We start from the raw sequence: 18,454 nt of genomic DNA, 5'->3' as shown, positions 1-18,454 counted from the left end.
TCTCCTTCCCTCCCCTGACTTTCTCTCTCCTTCCTTTCTCCTTCCCTTCCCTTTTTCTCTCCTTCCCTTATTTCCTTCCCTTCCTTTCTCTCCCCTTCCTCCCTTCTTCCCTCCTTCTTCCCTTCCTTTCTCCCTCTTTCCTCCCTCCCTCCCTCCCAGGCTCCTTTTGAAGCTCCACAGGTCGTTACAGACGGGTCTCAGCCGTCCCCTCCAAGACGTCTCTGGGGGGCCACCGGCGCTGCGCTCCAGTCCCGCCCCTGCTTGCCCGGCTACTTAAAAGCGGGGACGGGATTCGAGGGAGGAGACGGCGACGACCCGAGACGGGCTGGGGAAAGCAGGGCAGAAACGCGCCGCCCGGTGGCAAGACGAGACCTAGCAGGGCGTCCCTCCTCCGTCGAGCCATGGCCAGAGGCGGACAAGCCAAGAGCCGCAGCCTGCGGGTGAGCGGCGTGGCTTTCCTGATCCTCTTCTCCGCCCTCTCCGTCTCGCCTTCGCCCACCGAGAAAAGGAACGGGCCCATCCGGCTCAGGGAGAACCTCTGGGCCACAGGTAGGGCTCTTCTGCCCGTCCTCCCGAGGGGGCGCCGTTGGAAGCTCCCCGTCCATCAGTCCTGGGCAGTGGGCACCTTCCAAGAACAGCGCAGCTCCTTGCTTGATGCGAGGGGGGCTGGCAACCCCAACAGCCCCCTGCCCTCCAACGCACTCGGAACAATTGTGGGTCCTCCAGCCCCGCGGGTGGGAGGGGGGCGGCTCTTGGAGACAAGCTGGGTACCCTTAAAGGATACCGGAGAAACAGGAGGACAAGGACTTGCTAACGGTCCTTTAGGATCCCCGCCTAAACTCGGAGCGGGAGGCAAAAGGGCGGTTGAGCTCCGTCGCAGCCTCCCTTCGGCTGGGTGCGTCTCACCGGTGTTTTTTTCTTTATTTCAGGGTTTGGGCATCCTTTTTGCCTTTCTTGAGAGCGCCGGGAAAACGGTGCTCCGTTTAATGCCCGCTTCGTTACACCTTTGAGGTGGGGACGGCTTGGTTAAAAGCCGCTATAACGTGCGGGGGGGGGGCCAATTCAGCACCCGAAAGGAGGGACAGCTCCGCAAACAAGCCAGGTTCTTTGAGATAGAAAACAATTAATTGATTGCCTATTATTTGCGGCGGGGTGGGCAGAGGAGCGGCTAAAATTTGGAATATCTTCGACTCCAGCCTGACCGATAGGACAGCTCCCCCCCTCCTTCACAGACCCCAGGGAGAGTCCCCTGAATTTGCCAACCTGCTTCCTTAGGGTAGGAAAACAGCAAGTCTTTTTCATAAGCGACTGTGAGCGCCGGAGGGGTCTCTGCTTTTTTTAAAAAATGGACCCGCTAATAATTTTATTCCTGAATATCCAACCCCCTTTCAAATCAATGCCAACAGTGAGTGAATAGACGGACGCGGGTTTCTTCGGTAGTATCTCCAAATTTAAATGCTAAATGCTGTTTCTTCAGAGATCTGATTAATAATGACCTAAGCAGCAATCCTGTTTTGGTGGATGGAGGTAGAGAAATAAAGGATTAAAGAGAAGGGAAAAGCAAAGGAGGGAGGGAGGGAGGGAGGAAAGGAAGGAAGGAAGGAGGAGAAATTTTATATAGCTTCAGAAGGAAGGAAGGAAGGAAGGAAGGAAGGAAGGAAGGAAGGAAGGAAGGAAGGAAGGAAGGAAGGAAGGAAGGAAGGAAGGAAGGAAGGAAGGAAGGAAGGAAGGAAGGAAGGAAGGAAGGAAGGAAGGAAGGAAAATTCTCTAGCTTCAGAAGGAAGGAGGGAGGGAAGGAGGGAGGAGAAATTCTCTTTAGCTTTGGAAGGAAGGAAGGAAGGAAGGAAGGAAGGAAGGAAGGAAGGAAGGAAGGAAGGAAGGAAGGAAAATTCTCTAGCTTCAGAAGGAAGGAAGGAGGGAGGGAGGGAGATGAAATTCTCTTTAGCTTAGGAAGGAAGGAAGGAAGGAAGGAAGGAAGGAAGGAAGGAAGGAAGGAAGGAAGGAAGGAAAGAGGGAGGAGAAATTCTCTTTAACTATAGAATAACTGTATTGATTGACTCCGAAATGCCAACAGAAATAAAAGGATGTTCATAACAGCAACAAGAAGTTAACCTGATGAACCAGACTTTTGATTTATTTAATGTAAATTCTATCTCTGTGTTTGTGTCATTCCAGGGCATTTCATGGGGAAGAAGAGTCCCCTGAGCCCCATCCCCCTCCGCTCATCGTCCTTGGAAAGAGCAGAGCTCAATCATAGCCCCAGAGCCGTCAGTCCAGGAATCACAAGCATCATAGACAGTATGAAGGACCTATTGACCAGAGAACTTCTCGAAATCCTTTTGCAACAGAAGCTTCTGGAGGAGAACCAAAGCAAGCAGGATCCTGAAGAGCAGGTGAGATTCCTCCCGTTTCCTCTTGAAATGAATGTGCAATTGCTAGGGTTCCACAGAGCTTGTCATGGGGCCCACCCACCCACCCACCCACCCTTACTTTCTCTGCCTCCGTGCAGCTTCCTTCACTGCATGTTTCTCTTAGATCTCCCCCGCCCCCACCCCACCCCACCCCCGGGCCCTTTCTCAAGGAGCTGATTGATTGCCATACAAAATGCTGGAGGGCTGGTACTTAACCAGCTACCTCAAGTTGGGTCGTTGTTGCTGCAACGTGTAGACTGGCTTTTGCCTTCTCCTTCTCCTTCTCCTCCTCCTCCTCCTATTCCTTCTCCTTTTTCTCCTCCTCCTTTTTCTTCTTCTTCTTCTCCTCCTCCTCCTCCTTTTTCTCCTCTTCCTCCTCCTCCTTCTCCTTTTTCTCCTCCTCCTTTTTCTTCTTCTCCTCCTCCTCCTCCTCCTTTTTCTCCTCCTCCTCCTCCTTTTTCTCATCCTCCTTTTTCTTCTTCTCCTCCTCCTCCTCCTCCTTCTCCTTTTTCTCCTCCTCCTCCTCCTCCTCCTCTTCCTTCTTCCCCTCCCTCAAGTCTTCATAAGCAAAGAATTGCCCAACAATGAGACCAACACAAATCTCTGAAGTGTATCTTTTGTTTTCTTTAAGCTTCATGCTAGAGCTTGTTCCTAGTGGAACTGCCTGAAAAGGAACATGCGGGGAGCTTTGCAGGAATTTTGGAAAAGGTTGAGGGTGGCTTATTCCCCCCAAATAGGATGGAGTTTCTAGTCGCCATGACCCTGAATGAAATACTGAATGAGATATTGGTTCCCTCCCCATTTTTTCAGCCCACCATTTGACTCATTCTTTCTAAAGATGGGAGTTGAACCAAGAGCTTGGCGCAGAGCACGACATAACCCGCGTTTTCCTCTTCTATTTTGGTCCTAGGTCACGTATCTTCATGCTCTTAAAATGATAAATCACCGATTGCTTTATCTCACATTGATCCACTACTATGGATTTCTTTGTTTACCGCTATCGTCCTACAGGATAAACATTGGAGGCTGGATCTGGGCATTGTATAAAACCCTCTCCCGGATTTCTTTGACCTGAAGGGATCCTGATTTGGAGGGAGGCCACAAACAGCCAAGTGGGAAAGCCCATTTCCGTTCCTCTAGCAAGATGGAGAAGGGTGCCTCTTTGGGTCCACCAGCGGTGATTAATATGCTACCTATTATGCCGCTAATTTTTATTTATTTATTTAATTTTGTCATAACAGTATACATAAACATTGTCATAAGTAAAAAAACATATCATGAAGAATATATATGTGTGTGTGTGTGTGTGTGTGTGTGTGTGTGTGTTTGTGTGTTTGTGTGTGTGTGTGTGTGTGTCTTTGGTTATTCGGGTTTTCTCCCGCGTAAAATTGGAAGTGTCTTGGCGATGTTTCAACGACGTCTCATTCGTCATCTTCAGGCTTCAGCTTCGTGCTTCTGGGAGCAATGTGTGATTGCAGCTGTTTCTTCCTTTTTAACAAGGAAGAAACAGGAAGAACAAGGAAGAAAAAGGAAGAAACAGCTGCAATCACGCATTGCTCCCAGAAGCACGAAGCTGAAGCTTGAAGATGACGAATGAGACTTCATCGAAACGTCGCCAAGACACTTCAATTTTACGCGAGAAAACCCAAATAACCAAAGACCTATATATATATATATATATATATATATATATATATATATATATATATATATATATATATATATATATATATATATATATATAATATGCATTAGCTATATTAATTTGATATAATAAAGGGAACAATAGGACAGGAACGGTAGGCACTTATGTGCTCTTATGCACGCCCCTTATAGTCCTCTTAGGAATGGGGTGAGGTCAATAGTAGACAGTTTTTGGTTGAAGATTTTGGGATTTTGAGTAGAGACCATGGAGTCAGGTAATGAGTTCCAAGCATTAACAACTTTGTTACAGAAGTCATATTTTCTGCAATCAAGTTTGAAGCGGTTGACATTAAGCTTGAATCTATTTTTTGCTCTTGTAATATTGCGATTGTCCCCTTCTATTCTCTATTCTCTATTCTATTCTCTATATAATTTGTCCCCTTCTATTCTCGTTTCCCATTGCAGGAAATGCCAACATTAATGAAGTTGCTCTCGAAATACGTTTAACGGCAAAGAACCCAGGATGATGTGATGAACTGCGGAAGAAAGGTGGAGACTTTTCTCAATCAAATGTAAAATAAAAAAAATAAAAAAATAAGGGTTCTGTGTGGAAAATACAGAAAGCACCTACTGATTCCATGGGCTATGGTTGCTGGGGAGGGAGGGGAAGTGGGGGGGGGAGAGAGCCATTGTCCGTAAAGGCCCCTCTTTACACATTGGAAACCAAGGTAGACACCATACAGCTACATCCTGTAATAAGAATCCACACTCCGGCATCATTTCAGTGAGATGATGAAGAACTCAAAAGATTGCCAAGCTGTACTTGTTAGCTTTTCCAAGTCTTTGGTGTGAGGTCAAAGAAACAAGAGTTGCAGTTTGCTGCAGAACCTAAAAGAAGAGATGCCTGGAAAACCGGGTCACCCTTATTCCTCTGTTAACCGAGACTCCGGATTCTTGGCTCCTTTTGGCAAATGCAACCCACCTGGCTTGCAAAAAGGTATTTACTTCAAGAAAGTAAAGGGCCTCTGGTGGCTCAACAGACTAATGCAGTCTGTTATTAACAGCAGCTGCTTGCAATTACTGCAGGTTCAAGTCCCACCAGGCCCAAGGTTGACTCAGCCTTCCATCCTTTATAAGGTAGGTAAAATGAGGCCCCAGATTGTTGGGGGCAATAAGTTGACTTTGTATATAATATACAAATGGATGAAGACTATTGCTTGACATAGTGTAAGCCGCCCTGAGTCTTCGGAGAAGGGCGGGATACAAATGCAAATAAAAAAAAAAAAAGAGACACATAGCCAGATGAAGTCATGCCACGGAGCTATGGTGCAGTTTGATGATCTGGGCAGGGGTGACATCCAGCAGGTTCTGACAGGTTCTGGAGAAGCGATAGTGGAAATTTTGAGCAGTTCGGAGAACCAGCAAATACCACCTCTGGCTGGCCCTAGAGTGGAGTGGGAATAGAGATTCTGCAGTATCCTTCCCCCAGGAGTGGGGTGGGAATGGAGATTTTGCAATATCCTTCCCCCAGGAGTGGGGTGGGAATGGAGATTTTGCAATATCCTTCCCCCAGGAGTGGGGTGGGAATGGAGATTTTGCAGTATCCTTCCCCTGCCACGCCCACCATGCCACGACACACCCACCATGCCACGCCCACAGAAACCAGTAGTAAAAAAAAATTGGATTTCCCCACTGGATCTGGGGAAGGTGATTCAGGGTGGGGGCAACTTTGGAGACCCCATTCAAACTCTCTGTCCAAGACATAATAAGTCAAAGATAAGTCAGTAAAGATAGTAGCCTTCGTTTCCCCAAATCCACAAGTCTTCAAAGACATGAATCATTTCCAGAATTTTATTAATAAATAATACATCTACAGTATGATGCTGATGGCAGAATACAACAAGAGCTACAACCAGGCCATTGACGAAATTGGCTAAGGTATCTTTACTGCTCCCTAAGTGCTTCCTAGGAGAGCTGTGCTCAGCACAGAAGTACACAAGGTTAGCTACAACAGCCAGGGAGGTATGTAGTTACCCCCATGAGTAGCTTGAGAAGCCTACTTCTGACTGGGAGCCAAGCCACTCTGCTTGGAGGCGCCTATAAGGACTTTTAACAAAACAAAACAGGGACCATGGTCAAGCGTGGTATTGTCGTGTCCCACTCCTCCGCTGACGGCCAGGTCAGGGAAATCCGAATCAGGTGTGCCTCTGCAGCTCTGCCAAAGTCCTAGCAAAGTCCTCAAGGCAGGCAGGCAGGAGACCAGAAAGTGACTTCAGCAAGATATGTTAGACTTTGCCTGACTCAGAGAATGCCAGAAAGCAGATCCTTTATATAGGCCATGGGGTGTGGCTCCATGACTCAGCACTTATCCAGGCCTGCCCCTCCCTTCCTTCTGACGCCGCCGCCTATCAATTCTTCTGAAGCGAGGGTCACTCCAGCCGGCAGCTGTTGGTAATAAACCTCCCTCAGGCTCACATGCTGTGGGGGAGGGGGAGGGGTCTAGTTGCTCCGTTTGCCTGGGCATGGAGCCAGGGCTGGGGCCGGGAGGTGCTCCCTCCTCCTCAGCCTGTCTGGGCATGGAGCCAGGGCTGGGGCCAGGAGGCATACTAGGACATTCTTCAGCGTTCGGAAGCAGATAAGAAGACCCCGGCTGTGGTGAGAGCGGGCAAGACACAACAGGTATTCCTCCAAAGGTACATGTTGTTAATGCTTCACGATGAATATTTAGCCCAGCCCTCAACTCCAGATCTTCTATTTGTGGCTAGAATGCTTAGCCCCTAAGGAAGAGGAGAGGATTCCCCTCCAACATGTATGTTGCCTCCGCTCCATCTGCTAAGCCAGATAAGGTAAAGGTAAAGGTTCCCCTTGCACACGCGTGCTAGTCATTCCCAACTCTAGGGGGCAGTGCTCATCTCTGTTTCAAAACCGAAGAGCCAGCGCTGTCCAAAGACGTCTCCATGGACATTTATTTATTTATTTTATTTATTTATTTATTTATTTAAACTTTTATACTGCCCTTCTCCTGAAGGACTCAGGGCGGAGTACAGCCTGCATTAAAACAATTTATATACACACTAAAATAACAATTAAAAAACTTATTCCAAAAAGGCCGAAATTAAAACTGTCCAATTGACCATATAAAATACCCAATAAAATACAATTAAAATTTAAAATTTAAGAATTTAAAAAATTTAGCATTTAAAAAAATCAGGCCAGTCATGTGGCCGGCATGACTCAATGCCAAAAGCGCACGGAACGCTGTTCCCGTCCCACCAAAGGTGGTCCCTATTTTTTCTACTTGCATTTTTTTTTATGTGCTTTCGAACTGCTAGGTTGGCAGAAGCTGGGACAAGTCACGGGAGCTCACCCCATTACGCGGCACTAGGGATTCGAACCGCTGAACTGCCGACCTTTTCGATCGACAAGCTCAGTGTCTTAGCCCCCGAGCCACCAGGTGCAGACAGGCATGACTGGGGTTGTTGGGTTTTTGGGGTGTTGGTTTGGTTTTGTTAGGCATGAGATCAAGCTACAGCCTGTTTCTTTTCTACATCTATGGTGCCTTCAAACAACATGAAGCCGATTGACAAATTTTTTTGACTGGAGACCACTTTGGCGAGATAAAATAGCTACCTTCCATTAAACATTTTTGCTCCCTCTTTGCGGGACTCCAGCTTCCCTGTGTCCTGTAATTTGGGGAGCCTTGTTGTGTGCTTGTAGAACAACAAAGCGGAGTGCTTTTTATTATTATTATTGCTTATTGATGTGTTGGTTGTGTATGCTCCAAAGCCTCTCAGAGTCAGCCGGAGTCAGGCAGTGCCTAAAAGTCAAATAAATACTCAGTTGGGCCCATAACATGAAGAAGGATTTCCATCCAACAGAAGCAGCCCAGAACTAGCTGGCTGCTTGATACCAAGGATGTGTCCTCTAGCTACAGACGTTCCTTGGTAAGTTGGATCAGAGTTTGTTGGGACAGGACAGCATCTTCCAGAGCTTCTGAGTGTCCCAAGCCAAGGGGCACATCATACATGACATCTATATTTTCCTTCCCCTTTCGCTATCTGCCACTCAAAGCATTTGCCTCCCTCTATCTAATGATAGGAAAGGCCTTGAGTGACAGCCAAGAGGTACCCTAGCACATTGAGTACCACCCCTACCCCCCAATGGGGTCTGCTGTGCGTACTCCCCTCCTGCTAACGTTAGGACCATCTCTCTTACTGGCACCACTCCTTTCCTGGGGTGGCTGGCATCGGCAACAGATCCTTTGTGATTCTTCTTCGGACCCAAATAATGTGTCCATGAGGTTGACCTACCAAAGCCTACGATGGATGGCCCCAAGAGGCCACGTTTGGTGTCAGTTCACCAGAGTGCATCGTTAGCTCTCAGCGGCATGGCCAGGACATCACAGCGTCCATGTCCCTCTTGAAAGACCCCTTTCAAGCAAGTCCCAGGGTCAAGCGTGGCTTTAGCTGTTCTTGATGGTCAGTTTGAAATCGGGCTGAGAAGAAAGCGTCTGGGTCTGGTGGAAGTAGGGGTTGACGTACACCTCGCCCAGGATGCCTTCATCGTCCTCTTCATCTTCAGCCAGGTCAAAGAACGCTTTCAGAAGGTCGGGCTGGATAAAGTGCAGGGCAATCACTACGAAGCCAACAAGGAAGCAGAAGAGGCCTAGAAGAGGAGGAGACAGGCAGCATAAAACAGGAGAACCCCCAAAACATCACTCCAATACATGTGCTGTGCCAACACACGATACAGTCAAGGGAAAAAAAGGTTAACTAGCTTATGTGCACCACTTGCTGACTCTGGTTAAATTAAACCACACTTAGAGTTCTGAGGCTGGCTTGTGTTGTGTCTCGTCCGATCTCACCACAGCCGGGGTCTTCTTATCTGCTTCCAAACACGGAGGAATGTCCTAGTATGCCTCCCGGCCCCAGCCCTGGCTCCATGCCCAGACAGGCTGAAGAGGAGGAAGTATCTCCAGCCCCCAGCCCTGGCTCCATGCCCAGGCAAACGGAGCAACTAGACCCCTCCCCCTCCTCCTCAGCATGTGAGCCTGAGGGAGGTCTATTGCCAACAGCTGCAGACTGGAGTGACCCTCGCGTCAGAAGACTTGATAGGCGGAGGCAACAGAAGGAAGGGAGGGGCAGGCCTGGATAAGTGCTGAGTCATGGAGCCACACCCCATGGCCTATATAAAGGATCTGCTTTCTGGCATTCTCTGAGTCAGGCAAAGTCGAACATATCTTGCTGAAGTCGCTTTCTGGTCTCCTGCCTGCCCTGAGGACTTTGCTAGGACTTTGGCAGAGCTGCAGAGGCACGCCTGATCCGGATTTCCCTGACCCGGCCGTCAGCGGAGGAGTGGGGCACGACAGCTTGCTTTGCGGTTCAGTGAGTTGTGATGCACCCAGCCTTGTTGTGATGCACGTAAAAAAATTAGCACCGCTTGGATCACACCATCATGGCTGGCTCTTTGACATTCTTGACCACAACCTGTAGAGACACCCCTGCAGAGGTGGTATTCAGCTGGTTCTGATCGGTTCTGGCGAACCGGTAGCGGAAATTTTGAGTAGTTCGGAGAACCGGCAAATACCACCTCTGGCTGGCCCCGCCCCCAATCTATTGGCTGCCTCCCGAGTCCCAGTTGATCGGCTGGGTCTTCTTTTGTTGCCCTGCACAGGACAATGGAGCTGGAAAGCAGGTTAGTGGGGTGAGGAGGGAATGGGGATTTTACAATATCCTTCCCCTGGAGTGGGGTGGGAATGGAGATTTTGCAATATCCTTCCCCCAGGAGTGGGGAGGGAATGGGGGTTTTGCAATATCCTTCCCCCAGGAGTGGGGAGAGTATGGAGATTTTGCAATATCCTTCCCCCAGGAGTGGGGAGGGAATGGAGGTTTTGCAATATCCTTCCCCCAGGAGTGGGGAGAGTATGGAGATTTTGCAATATCCTTCCCCCAGGAGTGGGGAGGGAATGGGGGTTTTGCAGTATCCCTCCCCTGCCACACCCACCAAGCCACACCACGCCCACCAAGCCACGCCCACAGAACCAGTAGTTTAAAAAAAACTGAATCCCACCACTGCACCCCTGCTTCAGGTAGATAAGCCCTCCCAGAGGAGACTGATGGTCTACTGAGCCTACTTCACAAGGTCAACGTGAACCTCAAGAAACAGCTGTGGCTGGGAGTTCCACGGATGAAATAATTGCATTAGAGAGGAACGACCAGGATTGAATCTGTCTTCGCTTCCAGGAAAAAAAAACACAACCCCTTGGGACACTCACCGGTGGCCAGAGTGAGCCAGAAGGATGCCCCATAGGCAAGCTTCAGGGATGCCAAGCCAAACTGGATGGCACACCAGGCGTTCCTCCCCGTGGAGAAGGACAGGAGGGCGAAGATGAGGAAGGCTCCCGTGACGAGGAGCATGAAGCCGCCATAAACTGGGACCGGCATGGAGAAGAGTATGTTGGAGATGAGCCATGCACAGAAGGCCACCCTGCAAGTTGCAAAGAAGAAAGACACAAGGAGGGTTAGGGGGTGGGGATGGGGGGCAGAAGAGGTCTGGGGTTCAGGTGGGGCTTCTGCTGGACATGGATAAATGGATAAAAACAGAAATAAATTCTGTTGGGTAGAATTTTCCGCCCCACCCGATTCTCCGCCAACTAACTTTCAAATTCCTCCCCTGCCCACCCACCCCTCCCAACATCATCAAGGTGTGCTGAAAACGCAAGGGCATTATGTAACAGTAACAGAGTTGGAAGGGACCTTGGAGGTCATCTAGTCCAACCCCCTGCTCACGCAGGAGGCCTGTACTAGGGATGCGAACCGCCGAACTGCTGATCTTTCTGATCGACAAGCTCAGTGTCTTAGCCACTGAGCCCCCTAGTCAGGTTAGTTTATTTAGTTTATTGTTTCCTTGGGGGGGGGGTGCTGTTTTGCCCCACCCCCACCCCCACATTTGCCCTGAGCCCAGGGGTGAAATGTAAAATTTGTTACTACCGGTTCTGTGGGTGTGGCTTGGTGGGAGGGGGTTTAATGTGACTGGATGGGCGTGGCCAACTTTTTTTTTTTTACTTTTAAAAGCATTTTTTCTACAACCTCTTCGGGCAAAGAGGTTGAAAAAAAATGCTTTTAAAAGCCTCTGACGATCCCAGCTGAGCCAGGTGATCATCAGAGGCTTTTTTTTTTACTTTTAAAAGCATTTTTTCTACAACCTCTTCGGGCAAAGAGGTTGAAAAAAAATGCTTTTAAAAGCCTCTGACGATCCCAGCTGAGCCGGGTGATCATCAGATGCTTTTTTTTTTTACTTTTAAAAGCATTTTTTCTACAACCTCTTCGGGCAAAGAGGTTGAAAAAAAATGCTTTTAAAAGCCTCTGACGATCCCAGCTGAGCCGGGTGATCATCAGATGCTTTTTTTTTTTACTTTTAAAAGCATTTTTTCTACAACCTCTTCGGCAACCTTAAATACTCCAAGAGCCACAAAGATCCTAACTAGAAGTCCCCCCCACCGCCCCCACCCGTTCAATTCTGGAGCCTACCGGAAATCCTGCTCTCCCACCATAGAGTCTCCGGATGTCCGGTTCCCCCACCACCATAGAGTCTCCTCCTAGCACGGTGTCCTTTTTCCTCTACCTGTCCTAACCAAAAGCCCTATAAATTGGGGAGCTGACCGGCAACAGGGAGCTGCAGCAGATGAAAGAGTCGCATGCGGCTCCAGAGCCACCGGTTGCTGACCCTTGCGGCTTCCAAAGGTGGTGGGGTTTCTTTAAGCTGAGGTTGGATGGTCAGAAATGTCCACCTGGCCCAAACTTCTCCATCTTTCTAGCTCCTGCCTGGATGAATCCACCTTTGAGAAACGCAAGGCCCCTTACCAGAGGGTTGCAGATGCGTAGTGACCCGCTATACGGTAGACGTTGTTCAAGCCACAGGGGCTGTGGTCGGTGAACTTCTCAGCCACGTACAGGATGGGGCTGGGCAACCCCCGTTGCAGCCCCTCTTCAAACTGTTTGTCGTAGTTGGTCCCGAACCACCACGAGAACTCTTCGTTATAATTGATGGTTTCGTTGAGCTGTTCCACGGGTTTCCCTGCAGAAACAGAAGTTGGTGAGCCACTAAAGAGGGACAGGATTGAGAACAGGATTGAGAGCTTAATCCCTCCAAGATGGAGTGGCTGTGGATGCCGGCACCCCGATTCAGTCAGCTGCAGCCGCGGCTGACTGTTGGAGGCGAGTTATTGGCCCCAAAGGATAGGGTGCGCAACTTAGGTGTCCTCCTGGATGACCGGCTGTCGTTTGAGGATCATTTGACGGCCGTCTCGAGGGGGGCCTTCCACCAGGTTCACCTGGTTCGGCAGTTGCGCCCCTTCCTTGATCGGGATGCCTTGTGCACAGTCACTCATGCGCTCGTTACCTCTCGTTTGGATTATTGTAATGCTCTCTACATGGGGCTCCCCTTGAGGTGCACTCGGAGGCTTCAGTTAGTCCAGAATGCAGCTGCGCGGGTGATAGAGGGAGCTACACGTAGCTCCCACATAACACCGCTCCTGCGCAGACTGCACTGGCTACCTGTGGCCTTTCGAGTGCACTTTAAGGTTTTGGTTACGACCTTTAAAGCGCTCCATGGCTTAGGGCCTGGGTACTTACGGGACCGCCTGCTGTTACCGCATGCCTCCCACCGACCCGTACGCTCTCACAGAGAGGGACTTCTCAGGGTGCCGTCCGCCAAGCAATGTCGGCTGGCGGCCCCCAGGGGAAGGTTCTTCTCTGTGGGGGCTCCCACACTCTGGAGCGAGCTTCCTCCGGGTTTACGCCAAATACCTGACCTTCGGACCTTCCGTCGCGAACTGAAGACATATCTTTTCATTCGCGCGGGGCTGGCTTAAATTTTATCGATTTTAAATTCTCTATTAATAATTTTAAATGGGGTTTTAGTTTATTATATATTTTAAATTTCTTAGGCTAATTTAAAATAAGTTTTTTAATTTGTATTTTAAATTGTACATTGTATTGTCTGTTTTTATTTTGCCTGTACACCGCCCTGAGTCCTTCGGGAGAAGGGCGGTATAAAAATCAAAATAATAAATAAATAAAAAATAAAACTGGAAAGGGGCAGAAAGATCCCAAAGGCCCACATGTGAGCTTTCTTCCCATTGGGGGCTTCAGGGTGGCTTATCTCCATCACCAAGCTACAGTGATCAGGCTCAAATAATTAAAGAAGCTGCTGTCTCTCTAATCACCCACAAGGACCGCATCCTCCAGCATTGGAGAGCTTACAGATCCTGATCTCCGAACTACTCAAAATTTCTGCTACCGATTCTCCAGAACCTGTCAGAACCTGCTAAAACCCACCTCTGCTCCCCCATCTCTGACCCTTGGTCTGAGCTCCTTCTCTTGGCAGCCCTGCAAACTCACCAACCAGGGTGATGTTGACTCCCGACAAGCCAACATGTAGCCCAATGTCCGCATGGACCATGGCGGAGCTGAAGGATTTGTAGGTGGTATTGGCTGCCACTTTCCCGGTCTCCCAGTCAGAGGAGAAGTGAACAGCTGCAAAAGACAGAAACCACTCCATGAATCTCCCGAACAACAGGATTTCTAGGCCCATCCTCAGTCCGTCTTCTCACCTCCCGAGAATTCTACTGTAGAAAGCAAATGCTTGGGACTGAGCACCAGGAAACAGGGCTCTCTGTCCTAATCCAGAAGGGCTAATCCGAATCAGAATGCAGAATAACAGAGTTGGAAGGGACCTTAGAGGTCTTCTAGTCCAACCCCCTGCTCGAGCAGGAGATTCTATACCTTTTCAGAAAAATGGCTGTCCAATCTCTTTTTCAAAACCTCCAGTATTGGAGCACTCACAATTTCTAGGGGCAAGTCATTCCACTGATGAATTGTTCTAACAATCAGGAAATTCCTCCTTAGTTCTAGATTGCTTTTTTTTTTTTTAATTTGAATTTATATCCCACCCTTCTCCGAAGACTCAGGGCGGCTTACATTGTGTTAAGCAATAGTCTCACCCATTTGTATATTTGTATGCTTCTCTCCTTGATGAGTTTCCACCCGTTGCTTCTTGTCCTGTCCTCAGGTGCTTTGGATAATAGTTTGACTCTCTCTTCTTTGGGGCAGCCCCTGAGATATTGGAACGCTGCTATCATGTCTCCCCTAGTCCTTCTTTTCCCTCAACCATTCTTCCTATGGTTTAGCCTCCAGTCCTCTAATCCTCTTGGTTGCTCTTCTCTGCACTCTTTCTAGAGTCTCCACATCTTTTTTGTAGCATGGGGACCAGTGGTGAAATCCAAATTTTATTACAACTGGTTCTGTGGGCGTGGCTTGGTGGGCATGGCAGGGGAAGGATACTGCAAAATCTCCATTCCCACCCCACTCCGGGGCCAGCCAGAGGTGGCATTTGCCGGTTCTCCAAACTGCTCAAAATTTCCGCTACCGGTTCTCCAGAACCTGTCAGAATCTGCTGGATTTCACACACACACACCCCCGGTGGTGACCAAATTAAGATAGATACATAAAAAAGAAGGAAACCGGAACTTACCAACAATCACTCCTCCAATAAAGAGGCTTGAGATGACCCGAATAAGCCAATACAGCCTCTGTTGACAAAGAGATCAGGGATCAGACAAAGGACTTGCAAACCACAAAACCCACCGTCAACACTCCACTCACTCACGGAGGAGTTGTTGAGGCCAGTCACTCTCACCCAGCCCAACCTACCTCACAGGGCTGTTGTTTTTGGGAGGTGGGGTGGGGTGGAGTGAGAAGAGAGCATACACATTTCTGATCTCTCCAAAGGATAAGTGGGATAAAAATTCAATCCAGTTTTTGAAATGCTGGGCACAGCAAAGGCAATCTCAATCTATGTTTGATCTCCCAGGATCCCATTTAGGAATTGACTCAGACAGACCCTGGTTTCTCTATCAAGATGTAACAATAGCTTTCCCCCCTCCCCCCTCTCCAATTCTCTAAAAGAGAAAAAAAAATCTTACTTTGGATTCTTTAAGCTAAAAGATCATTTTTGTTTGCAAAAACCTTAACCCTTTCATCATCTAGATCAGGGGTCTCCAACCTTGGCATCTTTAAGCCTGGTGGACTTCAACTCACTGGCTGGGGAATTCTGGGAGTTGAAGTCCACCAGGCCTAAAGTTGCCAAGGTTGGAGACCCCTGATCTAGAGTCCAATCCCTATTTCATTCTCTTTTCATAGAATTTCATCTTGGGTATTTTTTCTCACCCCAATCCTGCCAATTATAGCTGTTGTGGTTTTAATCTGCTGCATCAAAGACCACTTGGGGGGTGGGTGGGAGGAAAAAACTTGGAAGAATTCTACATTTTATGTTAAAGCAAGCAAATGAACTAGCTTTTTAAGGGAAAGCCATCCCACAAGAACAAAGTCATATGTTTTCTCTTAATGAAATGAAATGAAATAAAAAAAATTCTTGCTGGAAAAACACATCCATTTCCCCCTCCTGCTTTTAAATTACAATACAGACGGTTCTAAGGAAAGCAAATTACTGGTGGCCAGTGAAGTTTCATAGAGTTAGCACTTGTTTTATTTAATTGATTTATCAAATTTAGAAACCGCTCTTCCCCCTCTCTGCAGTTCCTCTCTGCAGTTCCGTGAAAAAATTTGCAACGGTCCGTTTAACCTCTTCCTGAATGAAGACGCCTTTCTGGGGTCATTCAATACACATCGGACCCCAACCCAGCAACCAATTGGATGAAATTGCACGACTGATATACTAAACTTCGCGCCAGCTGAATCCAGGCTAACTTTCGAGAGTTTGAGCATGCCGGTCTTCGCTCTGGCGGGCTAAAAACGTGGTGGGAGGTGTGTGGGAAAGTTGTCGCGGGACGCCGGGTTTGAAACCAGCCTGCGGATCGGTACTCACCGCTCTGCCTCGAATTCCAGGCAGGATAAGCAAGAAGCTGAAGGCGATGACCAGAAAGACAATGATGACAATGATGAGGTCCACATCGAAGACAAAGGGCTTCTTGGACTGCGGGTAGAAGGGGTAGATGCCGTCAAAGAAGGTCATGTTTGCTGCGGATTCTGGAAAAGAGACGAGAAGGTGGTCAGCGGAAGGTTCTGGGTCGTGCGAATGGGTGGCAGGTCAGCGGAAGGTGGTCGGTGGTCCCCGGCACAGGATTAGGAGGCGCTGGACTTCTTTAAAGATTTTTTTTTGGGGGGAGGGGGGTTAGCTGAAGTCTTTCTGAGGCTGGAGAAGTCTCCAAAAACCCCAGGTAAGGTCCAGGTTTCCAGTCTGCCCCGACTCTCCTCCGCCTGGTGTCCAGGCGTTCCGCAGGCGCTGCTACAGCCAAAGAAACCCTTTCGTCCCAAGTTGGTTTTGTTTTGTTTTCCCCCGAAGCGAGGGGAGCCGGGGGAGAAGGCAATCCGGAGTGAAAAGGATTCCACGGGACCGGCTCTCTTCCTGTGAATGACACCACCACCACCACCTGCCTACCGGCCGGCCGCCTCAGAGAGAACCGTCAGAAGCGCTCCGCAGACCGTCGGGTAGGACCGCTTCGCTACCGCTTTCCATCCGCAGCAGCCTCCGCCCAGCCGGGGCTTCTGAAAAGAAGAGATCCGGCTGGAGCTCATGGCTGCGGAGAGGATGGCTGGCGGAGGATGGAAGCACTCTTCACATGCGTAGGGGCATGCGACTCCCTTTCTCTCTTTCCGTCTTTCTCTCTCTTTCTTTTTCTTTCCCTCCCTTTCTCTCTCTTTCTTCCTTCCTCTCTTCCTCTCTTTCCATCTTTCCATTTTTTTCTCTTTCTTTCCATCTTTCTCTTTCTTTCCATTTTTCTCTTTTTGTCTCTCTCTTTCCTTCTTTCTCTTTCCATCTTTCTATCTCTTTCTCTTTCTTTCCATCTCTCTTTTTCTCTCTTTCCATCTTTCTTTCCATCTTTCTCTCTCTTTCCCTTTCTCTTTCTTTCCATCTTTTCTTCTTTCTCTCTCTTTCCCTCTTTCTCTCTCTCTGGAACCAGGTGGTCGGAGAGAAGGAAGGTCTCTGACCAGACCCAAAGGCATTGACTCCAGCCCCTTCAGGCTTGCGGGCAACAGCCACCGGGCAGCCTTACCTCGCAAGGCTTCAACCTGAGCCTTCTAAGGAGCTCGGAGCGCAATACCGGCGCCCAGAGCAGTGCTCGGCCCTTATACAACCGGAGCGGGGGGGGGGGTCGCGCGCAAGTGGCATGCAAATGAGGGAGGTCCCCGGCCACGCCCCCCACAGCTGGCTCCTCGGACAGCGGCCACGGGGCGGGTGGCAGTCCAGGGCGGCTGTGACAGCGGCGGCAGCAGCACCGCGAGCAGCAGCAGCGGCGCCGGGATCGCACCTGACCAGGTGAGCAGGCGGCTTTCCCGGAGCCAGATCTCGAGAAGACGAGCCGGGAGGGCGACGGGGAAAAGTCCGACTGGGTGGGGTGGGGTCCCGCGAAGCTTTCCTGCCCGGCGTTTCCTCGCTGCCCACCGCCACGCTTGCCAGCCGCGCGGCGCGACGGGGTTTTGCGCGGACCGACTCCTCTCCGCCTCTTCCCCGGGAGCACCTTCGGTTGAAGAGAAGCGTGTCGGGGTGGGGGGTCTGCCGTCTCCCGGCCGGGGTCCCACACGGTCCTGTCCGCCTGCTGCAGGCAGCTCCGTCTTCCCAAATCAAATCCAGCCTTTTCGAATTTGGCAGCAGGCTACAATTTCGCAGTTTTTTTTGGCGTGTGGGGGAAAAAAATAACAACTCTTGGCTTCTCACTGCGGACGGTGAGGAGCCAAGAGCCCGATTCGGGATCCTCTCTGTCCCATTTCATCCTCCGATTTCCCCCCCGCCCCAGGACTCCTGCGGAGTCAGGATTCCCCAGCAGAGGTGTGAATGCACCCACCCGTGTCTCTCGCGCTTGCCCTGCCCTAAAGGCAGAACATTCCCCGTTCCCATCGCTGATACCCGCCAGAGTTTGGACCACCTAGTCCTGCGGGATCTCCGCAGGTCAGAATTTTGGAGGGTGCCAGGCGGAGGATCAGGGGCAGCAAGCGGGAATGGGTGCTCGGTGCTTGTTGACACGCGCCTAGCAGTGGATCGGGACCAATTTAATTAACCGGTTTGCTTTCTTCTGGCCGAGAGTTTATGACCCAAAACAATTTGGAGTCAGCTGCAAAAACTAGATTTAGTCTCGGCACTGGACCGTTTTAGGTTGGGAAAGTTTTTACTCCCGAAATCAAGAAAACTTATTCCAGCTTTTCCAGCCCAGATACTTACTGTGTGTTTCCTAGCTGGGGATGATGGCTAATGTAGTCTTGACGCATTCTTCAGCAGCTGAAGAAGACTGTTGTTGGGGAGATCAGCCTAAATTCTGAATCCATTGAACTTACTCCTGCGCTGTAATTGACGACGGCTGACCCAGGACTGGCTTAACCTGT

The 18,454-nt window shown here is 49.6% G+C and overlaps 3 protein-coding genes across 3 annotated transcripts in view; 2 read left to right on the top strand and 1 right to left on the bottom strand.

The window, feature by feature from the left end:
* Positions 1 to 401: 401 nt before the first annotated feature.
* NMB (neuromedin B) lies at positions 402 to 4,602 on the top strand. Its single transcript, XM_058156474.1, has 3 exons — positions 402 to 549; positions 2,176 to 2,393; positions 4,521 to 4,602. The coding sequence occupies exons 1-3, from the start codon at positions 402 to 404 to the stop codon at positions 4,560 to 4,562; spliced, it is 408 nt and encodes a 135-aa protein (XP_058012457.1). The 3' UTR covers positions 4,563 to 4,602.
* A 1,470-nt stretch (positions 4,603 to 6,072) lies between these two features.
* DUOXA2 (dual oxidase maturation factor 2) lies at positions 6,073 to 17,406 on the bottom strand. The gene is made up of 7 exons (XM_058156593.1): positions 17,386 to 17,406; positions 15,942 to 16,102; positions 14,589 to 14,646; positions 13,457 to 13,591; positions 11,918 to 12,131; positions 10,330 to 10,541; positions 6,073 to 8,720 (listed from the first exon to the last, which is right to left on the bottom strand). Exons 2-7 carry the CDS (start codon positions 16,086 to 16,088, stop codon positions 8,518 to 8,520), a joined length of 969 nt encoding a protein of 322 aa, XP_058012576.1. The 5' UTR covers positions 16,089 to 16,102; positions 17,386 to 17,406; the 3' UTR covers positions 6,073 to 8,517.
* Positions 17,283 to 18,454, top strand: part of DUOX2 (dual oxidase 2) — a 55,117-nt gene continuing 53,945 nt past the window's right edge. The window contains exon 1 of the mRNA XM_058156592.1: positions 17,283 to 17,393. The gene's annotated coding sequence lies outside the window, so the exon portion shown is untranslated. The remainder of the gene's footprint in view (positions 17,394 to 18,454) is intronic.

This window comes from Ahaetulla prasina, chromosome 13 (genome assembly GCF_028640845.1).
Source record: "Ahaetulla prasina isolate Xishuangbanna chromosome 13, ASM2864084v1, whole genome shotgun sequence".
Taxonomy (NCBI): domain Eukaryota; kingdom Metazoa; phylum Chordata; class Lepidosauria; order Squamata; family Colubridae; genus Ahaetulla; species Ahaetulla prasina.
The sequence above is the reverse complement of the archived record's forward strand: the minus strand, read 5'-3'. Positions and strand labels throughout refer to the sequence as shown.